The sequence below is a fragment of the Cuculus canorus genome, chromosome 3 (assembly GCF_017976375.1).
Source record: "Cuculus canorus isolate bCucCan1 chromosome 3, bCucCan1.pri, whole genome shotgun sequence".
Lineage (NCBI taxonomy): Eukaryota > Metazoa > Chordata > Aves > Cuculiformes > Cuculidae > Cuculus > Cuculus canorus.
This window is the reverse complement of record NC_071403.1, coordinates 54,793,285-54,818,322: the sequence shown is the minus strand read 5'-3', so window position 1 is coordinate 54,818,322 and position 25,038 is coordinate 54,793,285. Positions and strand designations below refer to the sequence as shown.

At 38.6% G+C, this 25,038-nt stretch overlaps 1 protein-coding gene across 3 annotated transcripts; it reads left to right on the top strand.

Moving 5' to 3' along the window:
• Positions 1 to 88: 88 nt before the first annotated feature.
• On the top strand, positions 89 to 24,897 carry PLG (plasminogen). 3 transcript variants are annotated; one of them, XM_054064022.1, is made up of 20 exons: positions 89 to 222; positions 3,453 to 3,588; positions 5,573 to 5,679; positions 10,152 to 10,266; positions 11,155 to 11,294; positions 11,876 to 11,996; positions 12,120 to 12,238; positions 13,093 to 13,255; positions 13,847 to 13,977; positions 14,732 to 14,897; positions 15,638 to 15,804; positions 16,500 to 16,648; positions 18,097 to 18,190; positions 19,891 to 20,011; positions 20,744 to 20,818; positions 21,181 to 21,321; positions 22,104 to 22,210; positions 22,945 to 23,090; positions 24,269 to 24,436; positions 24,604 to 24,897. In XM_054064022.1, exons 1-19 carry the CDS (start codon positions 174 to 176, stop codon positions 24,428 to 24,430), a joined length of 2,409 nt encoding a protein of 802 aa, XP_053919997.1. In that variant the 5' UTR covers positions 89 to 173; the 3' UTR covers positions 24,431 to 24,436; positions 24,604 to 24,897. The 3 variants fall into 3 exon arrangements, with proteins under 3 accessions (XP_053919997.1, XP_053919998.1, XP_009556014.2); XM_054064023.1 differs by having other exon boundaries at positions 11,879 to 11,996; positions 24,269 to 24,897; XM_009557719.2 differs by having other exon boundaries at positions 24,269 to 24,897.
• The last annotated feature ends 141 nt before the right edge of the window (positions 24,898 to 25,038 follow it).

Below are 25,038 nucleotides of genomic sequence, written 5' to 3'. Positions count from 1 at the left end.
TACATCCAATTCAAGGTTGTTTGAATGGCCACAGAGAAGGGGGTCACAGCACAGGAGAATGATTAACTTAACCTACCTGCCTTGTTTGTTTGATGCTGCCTCACACCAGTACAAGTCAATAAAACTTTGTGCGCCGACACACACAACTTCCAGCACCCGCCAGCTGGGCCAAAATGGAGATTAGCAAAGGCGCCTTTCTCTTTCTTTTCTTGCTCAGCTCAGGTAAGAGTCCCTTGCCTTATGCTTGTGTAGGTGAAATGAGGGCCAAATACTTACAAGCTCCGCTTGTGAATATATGTCCCCAAATCCCTGTGTCACCCCTTACTTGGATGATGATGGATTTGGGGCTTGCTGGCCAGAGAGAGATGCTGTGGAACAAAGTGAGAGCTGTGACTGCTCCAGTGTTGTGCTCATTAGAGAAACCAGAAGAGCAACAGCCTTGGTGTCTGTGTGGGGAACTAGTGGCTCCCTGCAAACGTGTCCCATGGCCAGAAATGGGGATTTCCTTGGAAATGGGCCTATAAAAGTCTTGCTACAAAAACATGGTTGTCTCTCATTTGAGAAGCTTTTCATTCTGGGGTTGTTTCTTTTCCCTGTTATTGCCAAATACTGTGATGCTTATACTGATTGTTTTAAAAATTGTAAATGGATTGTGAAAAACAAAATTAGAAAGAAAAGGAAAAGTTGTTGTACATGCTAGACATTCAATCTTTTTTGATAGCCACAGTCTTAATAGGAAATTTTTCATTCTGTGTGACAGAGAGGCCAATATCTGGCCAGCGTTAGTTTCTGTAGTATATTTGGTGCTGCAAGACTGTTTTTGTAGAAGACAGTACAAAATAATTTGTAACATGCAAGAACTGATTAACGGTCTTTACATGTATACTCTTGGGTTTAGTAGAGTGTTAAGTCTTTCAGAAATTTCAAACAAATAGTCTTTGTCCTGAAAACTTCAAATTTCAGTGAACTACAGGAATCAGATGGCACATGTTTCAGGCCTTCCGTGTAACTACACGGCACATTGTGATTGCAGTTAAAAATACAGTTATGAGTGTGCCAACACATATAAAAGACTTCAATAAAGTACACAAGAATTTTACATACCTAGTTTAAAATGTAAAAAATATAACAGTTAGAAAAATGCTTGGGTAGATTTTACCTAGCAATACTAGAGATGTGGCCCAGCACAAAAAAGAATCTAGATATTGTTTAATCTTAAGAATGACCGTCTTATTAATTCTGGTCTTTAAGCTTTGTTTTTGCAGAGCAGCCTCATTTAAAACAAATGTACTTCACAATATACAGGGGAGGGAAATATAGGATTTGGGCTTTTTTCTGCATTACTTTTCTTTCCAAATCCTTTATCAAATGGTGGTAAATATTTGCGTTTCTGAATAAAGCAGTAATAAATCTTTCTGACAATGAAAAAATCTACAGACATAGAAAAAATGGTAGCAAGTAAATTTATTGCATTTTTATGCAGCTTGCATATACTTGGTTATTTTTTTTCCTGAAGGAGTATGCCCTGCCATGTAATAATAATAGAAAAGGGGGAAAATATTTAAATGACTTAAATCAATGATGACTCTGTCAATATTTTAAAACTAAAATGCTGTAATCATTATTACAGGGTGTCAAAACCAAACATAATTAAGCTTGCATGCAAGTTGTGCCACACTAGGAGTTCTTTACTTGTATTTCTTGTCCTTGTGGAGAGTATTGCAGCATCCCTACGATATTGTTTTGACCTATTTCAATGTTTACTCTCAAAACGCGTTTCTTCTTAATGTCATTTTTGTTTTAAAATAACTAGTGGAATCAGTGATTCCTGTGCTGTTCAAATGAAATTTTATTGTATATTTTTCACTTTGTCTTTTTTTTTTCCGAGCTGCTAACGTTTTCTTTCATGCACACTATTAAACTATCAGCCCTTAGGAGCAAACTCTTCCCTAGCCTATATCCTGAAAGAGAACTCTAGTAATTTATCTGGATTTATAATTGTGTGAAAGGACACGTAATTTGGCTTTTGTGTCTGTTTTATCAGTTCCATCTTGTAAGTGGAAAATTATCTTAACAAAAACACTCAACTGCAGGCTGAGCTAGCACTCAGGTGAAGGAATTTAGCTGTACCAGGAGGCATATAAACCTGCTTCACGCTATAGAACAGTGTTACTCAGGAAACGGTGGAGTAGTTGCCTTCCTCAGCCTGGTGGAGATTTCACTCAACATCCCCTTGGAGCCTCGCCGGTCACAGGCTGTGAGTCTGAGTGGGATGTGGCTGCTTTCTCTTCCTCCTGCTGGCATTGGGCTACATCCAAGAAAGGGAAGGGACAATGAAAGATGAAGAAATTTGTCCCTTTCCTCAGCAAGGCTGTCATGCATGAGGGTGAAGCTAAGGTCTGGTGCATACTCTGTATGCCTTTTATTCAGCAATTACGTGAAGCGAGGCACGAAACAGGGCACAGAGAGGGACGGAGATGTGTTGCAAAGGCCATGAGCCAGCTGTCTGTTTAGAGTCATATGCTCCTCTCATAAAGAAACCGTAAAAATAACAGGACTCATGCAACTCCATGAACCTGCAGCTGGAAGTCATAAAAGTTACAGTTTTGTGAACTACAGACAAACACTCAGAGCATGCACTGCTGTAACAGAAAAAAGGAAAATACTAACCAGCAAAGTCCTTTACAAGAAGGATTGTGCTTGAATATGTTTTGAGTTTACCGCTAAACATATCTTCACTTTTTAACATCCTATATATTTAACATGCAGGTGTGCCTTAGGGGTTGTTAAGTGAATTTATCTACCCGTTTAATCTCTTGTGTTAATTCACCGCAATGGACAACAACTTCTGCCAACTTGATTATTTAATAAGTTCAATACAGAGTTATTACAGAAATGACAAACCAAACATGAGCACAATAGCCCCAGTGACTGAGGATAGCTTGTTTCTTGCAAGAACAAAGAGCGTTTGAAAAGAGGCAGTTAAGAGGTGGCTAACAAAATTGAAGTTATTCCATGTGGGTGGATAGGTATCAGTAATGGACAATCATCATTTCACATACTTCCTGAGTCCCATTTCTCCACTTTCTCCAAAGTATGAGAGACCAATAATTTCTTTCTGAAACACCTCTTTTTTTTTTTCACTCCTTGTGTTGTCATCTCTGTTCCCCTCACTTTATAGTCTAGGAATGTGATATGTGTTATACCTTCAGAATGATACAAAAAGCACTGTTCAAGCCATTTCTTTGTTCTGACTTACATGGGGCTTTCAGTGACGCTATCCTTTACCATTTTAGAAGTGCGAGATTTACCCATATTTTGTTACCATTAACCCAATTATCCCAGCAATTAAATCAATGATGTTACTCAACTAGATAACAAAGAATTTAATATGGAAGTTTTAAATAAATCATATTAGATTTCAACCCTTTCTCTTTTTTTTTTCCTTTTAGTGCAAGGAAGCGTACTAGACAGCTATGTGAGAACAGAGGGAGCTTGGCTGCTCAACCCAAAGAGGCAAATTTATAAGACAAATAGTGAAGAAGAGTGTGCAGAACGATGTGAAACTGAAAATAAATTTCCCTGCAGGTAATTTGCAATGGTCTTGCTGATAGATCCATTATTCTTAATTTTACTGGAATTTGGACTTAAATAACACATTTATTTATTGAGAAAGAGACAGACATTTAAATCTCGATGACCCTATACCCTACTTCCAATTAAGTCTTCTCTTTGCACTTGAATTTAACCGGGCCCAAGGGGCAAGAAAACATAGAAGATATTGACCAGTTTGTACCACTAGTCTTTGCTCAGGTTCCTGCCTTAGGGAAGCCTATTGCTTTGAGCCTAAGCCTTCTGAGCCTCCTGTACCAAAGTGTCAAAGCCCATTGAGCTTCAGCATTACAGCTGGCAAGTGGGGTAATGAAGTGGTAGTCTGTCCTTACATATGAGGACAATTCTTTTTCTTCTAATCTTCATGAGTTCTTGATCTACCACTTCTGCAGCATGCCTCTTTGAACTCAGCTGACCAACTGCAGGGCTGTTTACAGCACTAGGTTCTCCATCAGGCTTTTGTTCAAGGCAAGGATACCCTGCTGCTGATTTTGTAATATGCTTTGTAAAATCAAACCGGAATATGAGACTTATTTTGAAAAGGTGTAACCCTGAAGAATGATGGGGTTTGCTAACTGACTGTGCAAAACGCATTCCCTTTGATCCTACTTCCCTCCCTGAAAACCACACAGAGAGGGCAGAGCTTCAGCAGCACTTATTGCAGTTGAGTAGGGAGGAAGGCAAGAGGCAGGTCTGTATATTCAGATTATGTGTTTACAGTTTGCAGAGGATTATTGTTTGCTTTTTAGCCATATTCGATGCGATATCATTCCTTAGCCTCTGCCTCAGATCTGAGCCCTACCATCAGCTGTCACTGGAATAACGTCAGGGTTGTTTCGTCATTGCCTCCCTAATAAATTGTGTGACATTTATTACGATCAGTAAAGAATAGATGCTGCCTGGCAGGGAAAATTCTGTGTGAAGAAAGGTGACTGCTAGGCAGGGCTTTAACACCAAGCCAACACTGCAGCACCATTACATCAGTGCTTCAGACCAATGAGTTCGGATTCAGACTTGTTATATCACTTTACAGTGCATTCAACCGCGTTCATTCATTACATCCCTATCTGTAAATGTAACATTACTGAGAGCTGGGCTTGGATCAGAAGGAGCAGCCCCCTGTGTTGTTTGGACCAAGGCAACCAGCATTCCCCAGACCATGCATACACACCATTGCCAGCAGTGAGTGTCGAAGTGATCCCTTCCCTTTGAGGAGAGGTTATGTGGATTTATAAGTACAGGCACACCAGGATCATAACAGCTGGTATTAGGGCTACAGAATGGGGTTTATCTGTATTTACATTCCTGGTACAGACCTACCCACTGAATGTCATGTGTTGCTCCTGCTCTTTTTTTTGGTTTGGAAAAGCTGATCATAGAAATTTCTTAGCCTGGCTGGAGTTTTCCTCAGGTTACATCATCTGCTCCAGTTTTGCAGACCTATAGAGTAGGTACTTGCTGAAAAGAGAAATGGCTGTTTTTCAAAGTGCTTACATTGCTCCACATACAATGACTCAGAACTGTTATCGTAAGGTAATTTAAGGTCTTGGCGTGTTGTGTTTTACCTGTTGCTTGGTAACTACTGAATACTGTAGAATGTGTTTCTTCTTGACTTACAACTAATTTTTTTGAAATAAAATTGAAGTCCCTTGTGCATATATCTTTTTTGGCATGTACTCTGGAGTCTCTGGCACATTATAAACCTTCTTTTTTATCCCTTGTCAAAATTTGTTTATGTAACACCCTTTCAACCTAGGTTTGGTATGAAGACTAAGGAGTCAAAGTCACTACTGAAAATGGGAGCTGTGATACACAGTGATTTGAGAAACATTACTCAATCTAAAATATCATGGAAGTGCAGTTCTTGCTAAAATTATAAGTACTAGAAAAGTGTTTAGGAAAATAATGCACACATTTTGTTATTGTTTCTTACATTGCTCTCTCTTCTTAATTTCAACAGGGCTTTCTTATTCACCAGTAAAGACCAACAGTGTTTAACATTGGCTGAGAACACCAAAACAGCAGTGATATTCAGAAGAACAAATGCAGTTCTTTATGAAAAAAGAAGTACGTCTATGTCTATGTCTCTCATACATTATTTCACTGGGATGTACTTTCCAGTGGGACTCACATAACCCTGTTGTAAAATGGGGGCTAAGCCATCATTGGATCAGACAGAGTGGGTAGGTCAACCCTTACCTAACACCCCACATTGCTCGTATAGCAGTGGTTCCATTTTTTGTCGCCCAGATTAGTGCTCCAACATCTTTTCTGCTACCTAAATCCTAGGATTCACATGGCAGAAATGAGCACTGTTGCTCAGGGAAGGCAGAAGGCACTGGGAGTAATGGAGGTACTTAAGGGTCCTTTCACTCCTTTTAAACCAGCCAATAACCTATGGTTGCATCTTCTCTGTCCCCACTGAGGAAGAGCTACTTGTGCTGGCAATGGTTTTTGAGACAGACCTTTGCCCGCTGGAAAACCAGTGGAAGTTACCAAATAATTTCAATTTTATCACTAAAGAAAATCCACAATTTACTTGGATGGGACTGAAATCAAATTTCCTTTAGTTGTACATGTTGTCAGAAGTATTAAAGTGTTAACTATGTTACAGATAAAAATTATCTATTTTTATCGTATATACATATATATATTGTTATATTATGTTTGTACTCTTTAATATACGAACTTAGTGAAACTCTCATCCTAATAGATATATTTATAATATAATTAATTGACACAATGTATTTTCTAATTCTACTTTTTATATGTTTTATTTCTGCTTCTTTATATGTTTTATTTCTGCTTCTTTATATGTTTTATTTCTGCTTCTTTATATGTTTTATTTCTACTTTTTTATATGTTTTATTTTATGCTTATTTTGTCATATATGAGGATTACATGGCTCAAATGTATTTGACCTCCTATCCTTCCTGAAACTAGGAAGTTTGTCTTTTAGAAATGGCAGCTATATTATTTTTTATCATCACATTTAAAAATCTATCACCTTATGCCAGATGCAGGCAAAGGATTGGTATTTAAAACAGTTTTTGAATAATGTAATCAAGACTGAACTCTTGCTGTGTACAGGGAAAAAGGAATGTGCTTTAATTTTGAAGTAACATAAGTTCCATTGTGTTGCTCTCTGACTTTAGTAATATACAAGGAAGAAAATATCTCCTTTCTGATCAATCAGACGTAAGATAATGTGGTAAACTTTGAATAGAATTACTACTGCTCTATATTAAAAGACCTCTTGGACATTGTCTTTAACAATTTGCTCATTTCTAGCTTTTAAAAAAACATTAATGCCTTTGAGAATATTCAGAAATTGGAAACTATAGCATCTACCAAAAAGTTAGTCTCCTTTAAGAAAGAAAGGTGCATGCAGAGGAAAAATGAACCAGGCTCTTAGCTGCTGCGGTCCTTCATGGAGCGGTTTCAATAAACCAATTTCTAACCAAAAGTCAAGAATCACAATAACTGCACTGTAAATACAGATAATCTCCAGAAAACTACATCCTTACTCCTCTGTTGACCTGAAAAGACCTGTAGGGTAAAATAATGTTATGTGTATAACACCTGCAAGAATATTTTATGAAACAGTTCAGTAGCTTCAGTTGGATTGCCACTGAGCATTCAAAGGAGATTTTGTTCAGACATCGTAGATATAAGGAAAAAAGCATTTTTCACAGGACGGGTGAGTAAGCACTGAATCACATTGGCCAGAGAGGCTGTGGAGCCTTCACTCTTGCAGATATTGTCTGGACGAAGCTCTGAGTGGCTTCATCCAGCTCAGAAGCTGGCCGTGATTTTTATCAGGATTTGGATGAATGACCACTGACAGTCCTTTTCAGTCAGTTATTTTCTGAAACCTCCAGCCAGCTGCCTTTTTTTGTGTATATAGCTGATAGGTAATTTAATGATTCGGACGTAAGGTATTTTTTCTATAACCAGAGCCGGGTGGGAATTTTCCTGAATCATGGTTAAGTAATTCTAAGTAATTCTACAGTTCCTATTGTAGAAGGAAAAGTGAATGGATCAGTTGGCAAGTAGCAAATTTTAAAGACTGAACAAATAATTTACACGTAAATAATCTGTACTGATTTTGCTTCCATACTGTGATGTGGAGCTGGACTGTGATTCTGGCTTATTTTTGAGACATCCTTTGGATCCACTGAGGTTAGAACCTGGGTGAGGTTCCTGCAATATTCAGTAAGGAGTTGTTATGGTATCTTTATAAGCCTTTTGAGGTCACAGACACGGATCATATTTTCTTGAAGAACAGAAACCTATCAGTAAAGGTGTGAAAAACTAGTTTTACACAACCAAAATGTCAAAAACTTGCACATCTATCTACAGGAAAAAAAACCCACAGAGTAGGTATCGTGAACATAAAAAACACAGCCTATTGTGTATGCTTCCATTCAAATAGTTACGTGTCCATTCTAATGATAACATCAATTTAATCCATTGTCATAGAACAAGTTTATACTCAGGCAAATCACACCGCTGTCCCCAGGAGCTGCTGCTAGCCTGATCCTTCAAGGAACTTAACATGCCCAGATGCTTTTGCAATATTATTGCTTAAAATCAACACTAGTTTTTTCAGTTGAAGCAATTACTTGATGAGGCCTAACTGATCTTTATCATTGCATTCAAAGAAAAGGAAGACAGTTGGTGTAAAATTCACAGTTTTAAATTTTTTTCAATGATACATGCTATAAAAGAGAAATATAACCTTCTCTGGATTATAGAAAAAGTAATAAGACTTAAAGCTAGCATTTGGGAATTGTTATGCACATATCTGTTTGTAAATAGTTAACCAGAAGGACATGGGTTGAGTTTGGGGATCAAAGTTAGTCATTTGTCATCAGACAGAAAAAAAACCTACAGGTTACATAAACGGTCAAAAGTTTATGCAAACAGAAAGAGTCAGCACTTGACTGATTCGATGTTCTCTTATTGGGGGTTTTAATGTTAATTTATTGCAAAACTGCTTGAAGGGTCCAAATGACTTCCAGCTAAGTTTTTAAAGTAAACTTCCTACATATATGTATAGATTGAAATAAAGATTTGCCTAAAGATTCAACTATAAATCCAGATCTAAACTACCTATTGGCCCACAGGAGAGCTGGACCTTATTTCAGAATCAAATATTAGTTCTTTTCACTTTTGACAAGACATAGCTCTGTAAAATGGTACTATTTCTCCAGGTTTATATTAATCTTCTGTTTGTATGTCAGCTTTGGTATTACTTTGATGCTGAAAAAAGTTGATGTAAGACTGGATCTCCACAAATATCTGATTTAGGCACTACTTATAGACATCGAGACAAACCAGGTCATGACCTAAAAGACAGACTGCTTTATTGCAGATAGAAAGGAGGAATTGTCTGATGAAATATGCCCTGTGCATAGAGAATTGTTAAATGAGGCTCTAGTTTTCTAAGCCGTAGGACATGTGACTCTCCCTAGACTGCAGATGTAGAAGCTCTTATAGAACTCTTCAAGATCTGAGTTCCTTCAGCCATGCCCTGCCAGAGCCACTCTTTGCAAGCCTGCTCTCCCCTGGCAGTCACAAGCACTTTGCTGCTTGTTCAGCCCTCTCAGAATAGTCTTAAAGGCTGCAACGAGGTTATGGTTTCTCCCTCCTCCTGGGAAAAATATGACAACATTGAACTTTCAGTTCTCATTGAATTTAACAATAAACAATTTAAAAATATTTAATATTGTCAAGGCTACCAATACAAACCCCAGGTTTATTCAGCATTAAAATCCCTCTTGACTGACTTAAAGACAGGATTTCACTGCTAATTCTTTCACTTGTCCTTTTCCATTTTTCATGAAGGTACGGTGAAGTTCCAAAATCTAAGAATACAAAGGCATATATAATGTGCACCCACAACTGACTATCCATTCTGACTTGTGCAGCAGAGACTCATTATTTTAACAGTGTCTCATTCAGGACAAAGTGAATTTTAATGAAATAATGTCATCTGCATTTATAGGAACTTAAACAATTTTGCTTACATAAGCTGGTAAAATGCTATATGTATGCATGGTGGTTCTGTCTTGTTATGTTCTTCAGCAAAATTCAGGTGAATTCTCTTTCAAGCTTTGATTTTAATTACTGTACATAACTACAGTGACATCATAGGAGGCAGTGGAAACACATTGTTCTTGTCTTTTTTTTATAGTGCATATTTAAATGTTAAAAGCCTATTTTATTACTTAAAGTATGTTTATTATTTAAAGTATGTACTCGAAGGAGCAGGTTGTGTTACACTTATTTCTCTGGAATTCTTGTTTGGAAGTGTTTGGTTGTCATATAAATTTGTCAATGCTAATTAATTCAACTTAACTTAGACATCAAGTAACTAGTAAGTTTTTACAATGTGAGCTGTCTAGTTTTGATAGTATAAGAAAGTAAAAATATGACCAAATAATTACATTTATTAGCATGAAAATGGATTTTGTATATGCTAAAATCCAATGGACATATCGTGATGCTGATTAATTAAGCACATATCATTTCAGTTTTTCTTCTAGAATGCAAGGAGGGAGTAGGGGTAGATTACAGAGGAACAGAAGCCAAAACTCAGAAAGGTGTGCCATGCCAGAAGTGGACTGATAATGCCCCTCATAAACCCAAGTAAGTCCCTTTTGTATACATTTATATGTTTTGCTGAAAATTTGCTAAGACATTTATATGTGCTAACTGGATATATAAGCAATTTCTTCTGTGTTTAAAACCTCCTTATAAAGACTTCTTGTATTTTTCTACACTAGAATTAAAATAATTCTCTAATTTGAGTTGTAACTCATAGATGTGAAATGAAGACTACATGATCAAGAGGGATATTGCTAAACTCGCCAGTTGTTTTTAAATTTCGTTGTTCTTAAATGAGTAAAGCACTTGACAAGGGAACACTGGCTCTGCTGAAATAAGAATGTTGCATTAATCTCCTGAGGGCAAGAAATTCTCTTGGCTAAAGGTATAATGTGGTAGACAGACAAGTACATCATTTTATCAGTGAATGTTGTGGCAGATAAGATAGAAGTACATCATTTTATCAGTGAATCCATGGAAAATTAACAGAGCAGTATTTCTTCTATTTAAGGGAAAACATCCTGGGTTTATTTAGTGAACTTCTATTGAGATGACTGGTATTCAAGTTACAGAGAACTCTGACATTTCAGCAAATGTATTCTCATTGCATCTCCTAGGGTGCACACCCCAGAGGAGACTTTTCTCTGCATGATAAAATGTACCTCAGCAGAGCAAACATTGCTGAAAACTGAACAGCTGGAGTAAATGCAAGTATTAAAGACATGACTGGCCTTAGAGGCACCATATTTCATGAAGTCTATAGCTATGACACTTCTAACTCTTTAACAAAGGCACACAGTAGGAATTTGGGAACTTCTAATGGACAACATCTACAAAATGGTCCTCAGATAAAGATTTTATTTTTAAAGTCTTCATTTGAACAGCTGGGACATTTTGCTTATTCTCTAATCCATTTAAATTCTGTTTCAGTTACACACCTGAAAAATATCCCAATGCGGGACTGGAGGAAAACTACTGCAGAAACCCTGATGAAGATGTAAAGGGACCCTGGTGTTACACAACAGATCCTGCTACCAGATTTGATTACTGTAACATCCCAGAGTGTGAAGGTCAGGATACATATGCCAATTTCTTTAACTTCTTGGAAGGTGTGTTCAGGAATGTGAAGTTATTCAGATAGTTTTGGTTTTAATCAAGTATTAGTTCCATTTTGAGTTTAGTTCAACCTGAAACTTTCCAAAAATGTTTTCAACATGAACAAGGAAGACTACAAGACTCCCAAATCAGCTATATAAAGTCTTGCTTTTTCCCTAGATAAAAATATACGAGTGTATTCACTTCTCATATTCCTAGAATTGAACCAAAAACCAGTTGCTAGTACAAAAATCAATAAAACATGACAGCACAGATTTTCAGTTACAGCTTAGTAGTTATAATTAAATTATTTTGAAATCTATATTCTCTAATGCTGGTTTGTTTTTTTTTAATGGAACACTATACATGTAATCAGCTAGTTGAAATCACCTTACCAAGAAAAATAAGCTTTCCCTTTGCCAAAAAACCAGACTGTCTTCAGCCTTGAGCGCTGATCAGGCTCTTAAGCTTCACCTGATATGAGTATGAGTATTTATGGACCAGTTCCTCAAGTAATGTCTGTCTTTCTTGTCCTCATTCCATCCTGTTCATACAGTAGAGTGTATGCACTGCAGTGGAGAAAACTACCGTGGAACAATTGCAACAACAGTGTCTGGGCTTGAGTGCCAGCGCTGGGACTCTCAGAAACCTCACTCTCATGGATACCTCCCAGAAAAGTGAGTCAAACTCTGTGAAGGTTTTCTTATCATCAAAAGTGGCCTGAAGACCACTCTGCCGCACACAGGAGAATTTTTTCAGCCATTAGCAACATTTTATTTTAAATTATTATTGCTGTTCAGTTTTCCAGAGAAGGACCTGAAGATGAATTATTGCCGTAATCCTGATGGTGAACCTCGGCCATGGTGTTTCACTACCAGCCCAACCAAACGCTGGGATTATTGTGACGTTCCTCGTTGCAGTGAGTCTGGCTTCTAAACACAAAGACGTCTAGACAGCTTCCATTCAGGGTGATGCAAGGAGCTAGAACAAATAGAAGAGGCCCCAAAGAAAAAATAAAGAATAAAAGACTTGACTTTCATGCCAAGGGAAAAAATAATTAACCTTGAAATAAACTTCTGATAGTTCTTTTGAGACCACGCATTTCTGTCACAGGCATTTCAAATGGTTTTGCCTGGAACGCATCTCCATTCCTTGTTGTGTTTTTTCATGACCAAGCATTCAGTGGTTCTGATGTTTCTTCTCGTGTGTCTCTTTTGAAGTCAGTTTGACTCTTCCTCAAAATCTTTTGGCTCTTGTTTTGCTCTTCTGACTCAATTCTCCACCTTTTCAATTTCCTTTCCCCCCAGAGGCCTGTCTTTGCTGTGGTACTTTTCCTTGAGGCTTCTCACAAGACCTCATCCTTGCTGTCTCTGACTTTCACAAAAGAGAATACATCTCTTTCGTATCTGCATGTACGCCTGTACCTGTCACTGATGGACCTGCCACCTTCACCCCAGTTTTCTTCACAATATTAACACTTGCTCACTTTCCAGGTTTATGCTGATGAGGCTACTAGTGCTTGGTTGTGTTGTATCCTGGTTTCCATAAAAGGGCAGGTGCAAATGCCCTTCTGGCAATCTGACTATTTGTGAATACGTTAAAGTGGAAGAAAGAAAGGATATTTTTAGATATTTTCTCTACCTTTTGGATTTTCCAAATACTTTGGTCTTTATGCCTTGCCGCAAAGACAGCTAAAAAACCTGCTTAATTGTAAGACTCAAAGTGCTTGTTGTTTTGGTTTTGGTTTTTAAAATGTTAATTTTTCTGCAACAGCAACACCCCCACCACCTCCTGCACCAGGGCGTCAATGTCTATCAGGAAAAGGAGAAGACTATCGAGGCACAGTATCTGTTACTGAATCGGGAAATACCTGTCAGCACTGGAGTTCTCAATCACCTCACAGACATGCTCGCACTCCTGAAAACTATCCCTGCAAGTAAGTGAAACCTCTCCATTATTCCGTGTGCATGAGAAGTACCAAGGAATAGACTTATCTCATTTTTTTTCAACTAAGTTGCAAAGCTCTTTGGTTACATCAGCATTTGTCACCTGCTGGATTCCATGTTTTCATAGTTTTTCCACATTTCTGCTTATTCACTTCTTTGCTCATGGATACTACTGTCTCCTCTTCTGACTTCCAAGCTCTGCTTGACTGACCTTTTCCCTCTCCAGTTCATCGTTTTATTGTACTGTTGCTTCAGTGAAGCAATGAGGTGTAGGAAAGTTACAATTATGATATTTGTTTGAGGCTACATTATTTAACTCTATATCTCTGCTGTGCTGCTCTTGACTACATGAAATGCAGTCTCCTGTTTCATCCATCAATCTAGCAGATGTCTGGTTTAGCACATCCAAAACACCAATGCATTGCTATCATTCATCTAGTAAATGGCATCGGTAAATGACAGCAGAGTTACCAAACAGCAAATACAACAGTAAACTGGGCAGCAAGGTACATTCCCCTGTTGTTCATAACCTTTACTAGGTTTCCATAAGAGGCTTTTCTTAGCCAGATTTTCTGTTTCAGGAGCCTAGAGGAGAACTACTGTAGAAATCCCGATGGTGAGAAGATGCCGTGGTGTTACACCACCAACAGAACTGCCCGGTGGGAATATTGCAACATACCCTCCTGTGACGGGGCAGAGCCAGAGACCCCTGGTAAGAACAACGGGAGATATCTGAAGTGAGGGTTTATTTTGAAAAATCCCGGGTGACTCTGCTCAGTTGTAGTACTGCTGTCGCTCTCAGTGTTGCTATGTATCAGTTAAACCCCTGAGCCTGGTGTGGAGCCCAGGCTGCTATGTTGAGTCTGGTGTAGAAGTGCAGAAGGTTTTAAGGCACCTACTGACCCAGCTCAGGAAAAACTGCAGTAAAAGATGTCTTTCCCTTTTGTCGTATGGTGGTTCCCTCCATCTCTATATTTTTAAATGGTCCATGGAAAAGTAAATTTTCTTTCCATGCCAGCTCCTGAAAAACTGAATCCAAGGCAAAACCTAAGATTAATTAAGAGCACTGAACCAAGACTCCATAAAAAGCAATCAAAAGAAAAATCTCCTTACGCAAGGCAGGCTTGTTCCTCACATACATCTGTGGCAAAGCCACAGACATTTTCCTACCCTGCAAAAGTTTTGATCCCATGCGAACTATTTATATCATTAGCTGAAATAAATCTTCATGTGTGACAGTAAAATTAATGTACAAGTACTTTTAATCTAGCATATCATGGAATTTTTACAAACATTTTTGGAAATCCGCCGTTTGATCTACAGTCCAAGACAGACTCTGTAACAGAGAGTGTGCTGTGGTGGTCAGTGAAATATTTTGGCTTGCTGTTTTCTGTTAGCTTTCTATGCTTATATATAAATATCAAAGTATTAAGATGCAAGGGACTGGTTTCTGTTATTCACTACAGCTGTTGATGTGCCTGAGCAGGCTCAAATTACTGAGGAGTGCTACCACGGCAATGGTGTGACTTACCGTGGCACAGCTTCTTTCACTCTCACGGGAAAGAAATGTCAAGCCTGGAGCTCAATGACACCGCACCGACACAATAAAACAGCAGAGCAGTTCCCAAATGCGTATGTGTATTTCCCATTTCTGTGTTTATTGGACAATAACCATACATTAATTTTTATTTGCATCATCTTTACACAGCAATTATTTAAAAGCCGGGAGGGAAGTGTACCTGATAAAAAGAATCTTTTTCTTTTTTTAATATGGAAACATTTTCTATTAACCTCATTTGAAACAAACCACAGTTGTAGCTATTCTGCTTTAGAATAAACAACTGTGTGTTTCCACTCTCCTTCCAAAGGAACTAGGAGATATCATAAATTTTTCCTTAAGATGAAATGAACTATTTCTACATGTGAGCTTATTCATGAGTTGAAGTCTTCACTTTGTGGTCTGCAGTTCATCAGAGCTTTGAGGAAGGGATGGGTTATTTCTTAGTCCCAGCATTTACTATTTATTTATTCTGAAATGCAAAAAACTATTTCTTCTTAAAAGCTATTAGCAGATTTGAAAAAGTAAAAGTAGTTATATATTTAATATAGATGTATGCATTTCCTTATCTGGATTTGTAAACAGTATTCTACTGTTTACAAACAGCACCAGCCAGTGAATAAGTACTTGGAGTACTTAAATATTCTACCTATTTTTTTTCATTTCTTTGTGCTGGAAAGAAGATTCCTATTGCGCACTGTACATGATAAAAAATACATGCTAACTTTGCAGCAGATCTGCTTTCTAAAACGTTCTTTCAAGTTCTTCTCAGAGCAGTGGCATGGATGGGAGTATAATACACTTACATTTGTAGGGACCTGAGGCAGAATTATTGCAGAAACCCAGACGCTGATACCCGCCCATGGTGCTACACCACTGACCCCAGTGTGAGATGGGAGTATTGCAACCTGAAGAGGTGTGATGAACATGTACAAGTGACTTTACCTAAACCTCCTCAGACAACACAGGAACCAAACCCTGGTGAGAATATTTCCTGCTTCCCCCAGAAATGCTCATAACCAGCAAGCTGTTTTTTTATGGAAACATAAGAATTTAAAAAGGATGAAATACAGGAAATTCCAGATAATTTAATAGAACACTGTATCCATTCTCTTTATTTTCTGAACTCTCTTGTAGAATTTTATAGCGGGGTTTCTGTACTTAATTTTAGATTAATGTGGTATCTTTTATCTACTACATCTGGCAACATTGCAAACACAAAGGACAGGAGGCTGGTTGCCTCCACTTTACCGTGGGAGGGCTACTAGCAGTGACAGCAAATATAGAGGTGATGGTATTTTCCTGGCAAGTTTTCCAAGCAAAACATCTTTTCCTGTGCCGTATCAGTGTCTACAAGGAAAAAAATTTATGAGTGCATAGATTTTGTGGTCCTGGCTTCTGGAGTCATGAGGGCCCAGCTAAAGATAAACCTATTTGATTTATGAATTTCATGATCATGAAGAAAATATTTGAACTGCAAGGAAATGAAAATGTAATTGTTAGCCACCGTTGACCCTATGTTGTCCTTCTTCCCTTGTATACTCATAGATATCATGTAGGAAGTTTGTGTCCTAGTAGTATTTCCTAAAATTTATTTCTGCTTCATGACCATCATGAATGGACATGGCCCAAGAGCTCACAGCTAACAAACATTTCCTTTTCCTCTTTCTTCACAGATTGTATTAACGATAAAGGTATAGACTATCGAGGCACAGTAGCAAAAACGGCAAGAGGCAGGACTTGTCAGGAGTGGAGTTCTCAGAGACCTCATAGCCATGACTACTTCACTCCCACGACTCATCCTGGAGCAGGCCTGGATAAAAATGTAAGCAGCTGTTCATTTAATGGTAAGGCTGATCTTGAGCCTTACCCATCTTTTCCATGGTCCCTCAGCAAGCTTTTTATGTGAAGTCTTTGAAAACTAATTTATTTTTCTCAGTTCAAACCAAGAACTGGATCATGCAAATAGTTGACATGAGTGGTCTGTACTTCTGTGGAGCACACAGATGCCCAGAAACTCTGTTGAATTCTTCTACCGCACAGCCAAGGGTCTTCAGATGGGTATTTGCATTTCCTCACTGCTGAGGACTGACTGAAGTTGGTTTGTGGGCAGTGTGCATGCCTCCTCTAACAGAAAGAGCAACTGGGATCATGGGTTTCAGTAGTAACAGTGATGGGTGAGATGGCAAAGGGTTCAAAGTTCACAATGCAGATTCCTTGACACATACAGCTGATGGATTGTAGCCTGCATCCTCTACTCATTCTCCCTCCAGCCCTCCAACTTATGCTGCAGTCCATCATAAAAAGATATACATGCTTCTGACCCATCTTGCAAGTCTTCCTCCATCTCTAGTTTTCAGCTCCCTAGTCCTGAGAGTGTGTTCTCATTACCAGTTCTCTAGATTTTTAACATCCCTTATACAATACTTGCCTGGTTTGTGACAAACTCTGTATCTGATCTAAAATGCTTGCTTGGTGTTGCCAGCTTGAACTGGTTTTTTTCTCCAGGCACCATATACTCTGTGTTTAATTCCAGTTTAGATTGGGGAAAGTCCCTCCAAAAAGCTGTCTGCAGTACCTTTTTAGTTCTTCCATTTGTCAGAGACTCCTGGGGAAGGGAAGCAAATATTTTCTCCTTTTTCATAAGTTACGGACATATTTCAGGGTAGGGAAGGAAATTAGAAAAATATCTGGTAGCACGCAGCTGTGTGAAGTGTCTGTGCTGAGCTGAGATCAAGTCAATATGTCCAGTAAGACCTAGAGAGTGATTCAACCAACCACAAACTCACATTAGAGTGCACCACTGCACCAATGCCCTTGGGATTCATAGGCATCACCAAGTTGTGCAAGAGCAGCTTACACAATACTCACTTGCCCCAGAGTCATGCAACCAGAGTGGGTGTCAAAATATATCAGGGCTGACACTACTACTCCTATTAACAGCTGTGGAAAGAGGAGTAGACAGTTTAGCACCTTAGAAAACCCCATCATAAGTCAAGATCTCCTACTTTTTGAGAGCTCAGAGGTCCAAACTTGCACTAGTGGCACTTACTGGCTGAAGACAGCTGAAGAGGTTTCATTTTTATTACTTTTTTCTAAACTCACAGAACACATAGAAGAATAAAATGAATTTTGACAAAAAAAATGGAAATCATTTATCAACAAGGAACTAAAAAAAATATTTCCCAATTTTAATTTTATTTATTTTGAAACACATCTTGGTAGACTTTTTGTCTCCTAGTTAACAGCTAGTGTATTTATTCTTTGTTACAGTATTGCAGGAATCCTGATGGAGATGTGAATGGACCCTGGTGCTACACAACAGACCCAAGAAAAGCCTGGGAGTACTGTGACATTCCCAAGTGCCGTAATTATTCTTTTAAAGACTAGCGTCTCCCTTTCCTGTAACCTGTTATGACAACTGGAGGACATTCAGTGATTAATTTGAAAATTGGATCTAAGACAGTGTTATTGCTTTAGAATGAATATTTAGGCTGTGGGGAAGTGATATCCAAAATCTCTTTGTAAAGTCTTAAGAGTCTGTTCCTTGGAAGCCCCAAACACAGCACAAGAAGAACCTGGCATCCACTGAAGCTCACAGAGATTATGCCATGTGTTTCAAAATAGGGCTATTCCTGCAGAAATGTCCCTTGCTCTTGCCTGGTCGCCTGGCATAACTGTATGTGGCCAGACTGAACAAGGGATGCTTTTATTTCAGCAAAATTTTTGCTTACTCTGTTCTAGTGACTCTGGTTCTGTCTGGACGTAAACCAGATTTTCCCTTCTCTGATGTTGTACTGTATCAAATGTCCGGAAAGTGTATATGGCCCTAAATATTTAACCAAATTCCCTTGTCTTTGTTAGTAGTAATCAAGCCATTCCATATTCTGGATGAAGTGTGCAATGATAAAGTTTTACATTTTGGTCCTTTCATGTCTATCAACAACAAAATCTATGCCAGGAAGAAAAGTAGTTCCCACTCAAAAGAACGATGACTTTCTTGCTGCTCTATCCTCACATTTATCCTCTCAGCTGTGAACAACAGAAAATGTGCTCTGATCAAAACCCCAAAATTAAGCAAACAAGAAAAAGAAAGATGTACTATAACATAGAATCATAGAATGACAAGGTTGGAAGGGACCCACTGGGTCATCGAGTTCAACCATTCCTAACACTCTCTAAACCATGCACCTCATGCACCTGTCCCTTAAACACCTCCAGGGGCGGTGACTCAACCACCTCCCTGGGCAGCCTGTTCCAGTGCCCAATGACCCTTTCCGTGAAAAATTTTTTCCTCATGTCAAGCCTGAACACGCACATAGTGTAGCTGTAAAAATACCGCTGCATTGAAAGTGCTGGGCTGTGACTCTTAGGGGGAAAATGGCATTGTCATGTGATTATTGTATTAATTTTGAAAATCCAATTTATTTTTTAAATTAATATCTTTTTGTTCATTTGTTCAGCTAAAGAACAGCGAAAATGTGGGGTTTGCCTTTGATTTCGCTACTTAGTTCCTTTTGCTGACAACGGATTTTAAATTCTGTATTGATAAGTCAGTTTTCCATGGCTAAATAAGAGCTACCCTTCTTTTATTAATCTGGACACCTGAAGTATCAAAAGATCCCAAGATAAGAGTGGACATTTTATTCTGCAGAGACAGTAATTAAATTTCATGTGTTGTACAACCCAGATTAGTTTGAATTCAGCTACCAGTGCAGCTTTTGCATTGCTGGCATCAGTAAGAGTATATTGAAAGATGTTGGCAGAATTTACTTTTAATTTCTCTGTTTCCTTGTCCTTCTCCTTCTCTGTTTTTCTGTCTGACTATAGATCTATTCACATGCAATTTCTTGACCACTGAGAAATTTTCCAGGCATTTTTGAGTGTTCTAGAGGAAGGTAACCTAGCAAGACATATGTAGTGCATGGTATGTAATTGCCTGCAGAGAGAATCAAAAACTGAAGTGATAAAAGTAACAGGATCACCTTCTAGTTTTCTGAGTGTATAATGAATATGTAGCAAATATGCTGAAGTTCATCGTAGTGATTTCTTTTTCTTATTCTGTAGCACCTACTCAGTATGAGTGCGGAAAATCCAAGTTCAAGCCAAAACTATGCGCTCAAAGGATTGTTGCTGGGTGTATTTCACATCCACATTCCTGGCCCTGGCAAATCAGTCTCCGGACGAGGTATTGCCATTCTCCATTGCATTAGATTTTACATGCAAGCAACCTTTACATCTCACTGGATGCTACAATATGTGGGGGCAGCATTCTAATTTAAAAACAGCTCAGGGCTATACAGTGTGTATGCTAGTCTTAAAGAAGGTCATTTAGACAACCAAGAATGTTGTTCTGTGATAAATACGTATAGAATCGATAAAACTGCTAATGTCAAAACCACTTTCACTAAAAGCCAGAATGAATTTAAACTTGTCACTATATCCTAAGATAGAATCAGTATCCTATGAGAAGAAGCAACAGTTTGAAGTATGGCTAGTACAGATCTTGATTGGTCCTTGTACCTATGTGTTTGAACCTACCAACAAAGTTATTACCCAAGTAGGAATCAAGGCCACATGCAGAGCTTTCTGGCTATGGTGAGAGATATATAAGAAACGGAATCTCTAAATAGGCATGTATTATTGCATATAAGGTTTTCCAGTAATAGAAATAGTTGTTAGGAACAAAGTTCTAGGCATTGTCATACAAAGTCTTTTAAAAATGTCCACGCAACACCACTGTCATTGTACTAACTATTGTTTAAGGGAAGTAAATTGTTTGATTATTAATGCAAATGCAGAATAAGGTCTTTCGTTTGTAAAGGCATACATGTTAGAAAGATTACCTGATGAACTGCCCTAGAATTAGCTTTCCTGCCTTAAACCAATGCCCTTTTCATGCTTTTCTGCTCTATTACAGTTTTGGCTTACATTTCTGTGGGGGAACTCTGATAGACCCACAGTGGGTTCTTACTGCTGCTCACTGCTTAGAGAAGTAAGTATCTGCTATAGCCTCCACTAGCATTTTGTACGCTAGATAGAAAATCAGAGAAATAACAACATAGGACAGATAGCCAGCCTGAGCTGTCTCTCCATTCAGCTTGCAGGCAGCTGAGAACTGAGTCAAGTGTATTCATCACTCGTTGAATCAGAGTTTTGACTGAAGAAACAAAAAGTGAGAGTGATAAATTTTTCCAGCTTGATTTCATATGGCATAATAAGAGACTAAGAAATTATGTTTATGATAAAAATGGCTTTATTTTTCTGAGTTTGAAGGAATAAGGTGCCAAATAAGATCACAAGTGGTCTACGTTGTGGGTGTATGTTAATCATTGCATGTGCAATCATTTCCAATAGGTCATCACGACCATCTTCGTACAAAGTATACCTTGGATTACACAGAGAAAGAGCATTAGAGGCAACAGTACAAAAGCGAGATGTTGAGAAATTGTTCAAGGAGCCACACAGGGCGGACATTGCTCTGCTAAAACTGAGCAGGTACCCTTTCACCTGAAGCACTCCATTTTGACTGGACAAGTTTGTTCTGTGTATTTTAACTAAAGAGTGGTTGCTGGTGTTGCAGAAATATGTTTCTTTACATGCACTTTATCAATCAGCACTTTAAGACCCTCTCTTTGTTCCCTTTTACAAAAGCTCCAGTGGAAACCTAGGTGACTCAGGTGCAGGACTTCAGAAAGGGAAAGGGCTGCTTTGGGAGAGGAGGAGGGCTAGGGGCAGTGACCCAGGCTGGCAATGTGCTAGGTGACAGCTGCTGGGAGGTGAGGCAGTGGCAGCAGAGGAGAACGTAATGCCTAGAGGAGCTTTCACTCTGTGTTTCTGCCTACATGCTTCTACCACAATAAAGTAATGAGGACTGAAAGCTGCAGGCTTCCAGCAGGTCTGTCCAGTGAGCAGACAAACAGTATGTGTTTGATGCAATACTCACAATGACCCTTCGTGCATCTGTTTTCATTCATCTGAAACTCTCACCGAGGCACAGTGCAACCAAAGGGAATATATCCAAACTGCTGCAAGCAGTTGTGAACACATAGTGCTTGTGCTTTTATTTCGATGGCCATAACGCGGGCCCAAAACAGACACAGGGTCAGCAGAATTAATATGGCTTTTTAATTAAGCCTAGTCTTAGATCCACCCAAAGATGAGTCAAACTGCTTCAGGCTCTGACTGTAAATAAGATATTTTTAGAAACCTGAAAGTTAAATTAAGGATAAGTGTGCTAATGATTGCTACTCTATGAGCCTTTTGTTTGTTTCTTTCAGCCCAGCAATCATCAATAATCATGTAATCCCCGTTTGTCTGCCAAAAGAAAATTCTGTGTTAGGAGGAAGAGAGGAATGCTATGTGACAGGCTGGGGGGATACGAAAGGTGAGACAGCATTAAGACAACTGAAAATTCTGTGTTCGGAGATTCGTATATACTTCTATCCAAAGTGTATTTTCTCTGTGCCAAAACCACCCCACATGAGCTTGCATGCATACCTATTTCATCAAAATTCATCTGCTTTTCTCCAGGGTGGGTTTTTCTGCAGAGAGTAGGAAAGTTTTTCTTGATCTAGGCTATTTCTTAATCATATGAGGGGGAGTTTGCTCATTCTTTTGAACCCTTTTGCTTCCAACCAGCCTGGTTTCAGATTTCATTCGAATATAAATATCACATTTTGAAAACTTCCTACGCTGTCTTAATTGAGAAGACCATCAGTACCTTCTCTGCCTCCTTACTTCTGCCCGTCATGCCATTTTTAACTGTCTGTTTACTTCCTACTACCTTTCTTTCAAAGCTCAGGTACAGAGATGTATAATGGCTTGGAAATTACTCCCGCAAATATCAGTAGGTTCAGCATCCATATGGATATACTGTGGGAGCAGGAAAATCAACCAGTGCAGTGTGAATTTTGATGGGTAGTAGAGGGTGTTAAGTATCATGATACTGATAATGTTTTTCGATTTTTGTATCACTTCATATTACACGTGGAAAGTATACGCACAGTGCATAAAGACTGTTCTTATCTTACTACTTATCTGTACCTCAATGTTTGCTTTGTGAAGCTGTTAATTTACTGTTGTCATTTATTGTGGGGTTTTGTGTTTTTATTTGCAAAGGAACTGGTGGTGATGGCTACTTAAAGGAAACTGGATTCCCTGTAATTGAGAATAAAATATGCAACCGCCCTGAATTTTTGAATGGTAGAGTCAAAAAACATGAGCTCTGTGCTGGGAATATTCATGGTGGCACAGACAGCTGCCAGGTAAGAAGGTCTATGAGTGTCAAAGTTGATTGTAAGCACATTCAAATCATATGTGCTGTGTTTTCTGGACTTTAGAGGCTCAGAATTAGCCTCGGGATGATACCGTAACACATGGCATATAAACTGAAAAATGCACGTGATTTCTGCTCTTCCCTTGCTCCCTTGTTGGCTGCTCAGGAGTGAGGCAGCTAATTTTTCAAATCATCCTGAACTACAAAGCAGATGCTAATACATGACTGCATGAGCCAAGTGTATGGAAGCCAGTTTAGAATGAGTAACAGCCTGATTATTTTTTCCCAGACCACTTTGCTTGTCTTGGTCCAGTATCCAAGCTAGTGCAGTTGACAACCTGAGACATCTCAGTTAGAAGTCAAAGAACAATCCAATGGAATCTGCCATGCAGGCAAAGAAACTACCAGTTTCCAAGCGTCAGTGTCAGTGCCAGTGCCTGTGAAAATCATATTGGATGCGGCAAAATGCATGTTGCACTCACCTTTGCTGAAAAGGAAGAATAAGGTTGGCAGTAGCTCATCTCACAAGTGTGATATCAAGCTTTCTCCAGAAGTCTAGGTGTTGAAATTAAGTTCTTCGGTTTCTTTAAATACATGACAGGGATTAGAAAATCTTAACATACCGAATCAAGATGGAAACTTTCCTTCCTGAAAAGCTAGAGACAACTATGTAAATAAATGTGAAAACAACAACCTACCTGCCATTGCCATTGCCAACACAACACAGCTACCCTATGCAAAAGCATGGTGATGGGTAAGCAGGCCACTGAGGAGTGTGCACTCATGTGTAAAGGCACATGGCTTGAGTGCATTGACTTGATCTTGGATCATCTAGCAACAACAGGATTCTGTGAAGACCTCAGAGAAGAGATTGAGGGAGGAAGCACAGGTTAAGGCATTTATTAAGGACAATCAGATTCTTTTTCACCACATCTCCTTACTCCAAAAATAAATGTAGTCACCCAGGTGATAGGAAGAGATGGCTTTACAAAAGCATTCAACAGCATGCACAGAGAACTACTCTCTGGCTAGAGCTCCAGTGTTTTCTCATAACTTATGCAGCCCTCACATGTGAGAGGTACTTCTGTTTCTGTGCCTCCTATGAGAAGTCCACAGTTGCACACAGGCCTGTTCATGAAGTTATCATTATGTTCTTTCTCTGTTTAGGGGGACAGTGGAGGACCTCTAGTCTGTCTGGACCAAGATAAATTTGTCCAACATGGAGTCACTTCTTGGGGCCTTGGCTGTGCCCAACCCATGAAACCTGGTGTTTATGTTCGAGTTTCCAATTACATTCCTTGGATTAGGAGTATAATGGAAAACAACTGATCTTGGGTATGGACTGCCCTCTTCTGGAAAGCAGTATGCACATTAGAAATACAAGATTCCAAGTGCAATCATTTATAAGAAAGTAAAATAAATATGATTATCCATTTTAAAGTGCTATATATCAGCCCTTATTGCCAAGAAACCAAATTAACCATGTGTTATATTCTTTCTAGACATTCTATGGTTTGCTGTGTTTGAAAATAGACTTACCAACCCCTGAAACACTTGTCAGAAATCCCAACCTCAAATGTAACTGGACATCCGCATTTCAATCTTATATTAGGCTCTACAATGACTTTTTCTTCTAAGGCTATGCATCCAACAAACAAAGAAAGGAGCATACTCCTCATTTTCTATGAATTGTCTGAGCCTCTTATCAATTTAATGATGCAAATAAGAGAAGAAACTCATTGTACATGTCTTAAATGCACGTGAAGTTTTATTTGATGTATCTGGTAGTATTAAATACATGGGATGGAAAAAAAAAGAAGCAAGAACATTTGGTTTGTATTTTCCTATTTTTTATTGACATGGTAATCTGTGTGTCAGCAGAAGTATAAATATTGCATCAAACATATAAAGCACTGAATAAAAAATAGTCTCATCCT

What these genes read in the sequence shown, in the direction of transcription:
- PLG (XM_054064022.1), top strand. Translation starts at nt 174, where the DNA reads ATGGAGATTAGCAAAGGCGCCTTTCTCTTTCTTTTCTTGCTCAGCTCA. An exon ending in GAGCAGGCCTGGATAAAAAT is followed by an intron (nt 16,649 to 18,096) that starts GTAAGCAGCTGT and finishes TCTTTGTTACAG; the next exon opens with TATTGCAGGAATCCTGATGG. An exon ending in AGGCTGGGGGGATACGAAAG is followed by an intron (nt 22,211 to 22,944) that starts GTGAGACAGCAT and finishes TTATTTGCAAAG; the next exon opens with GAACTGGTGGTGATGGCTAC.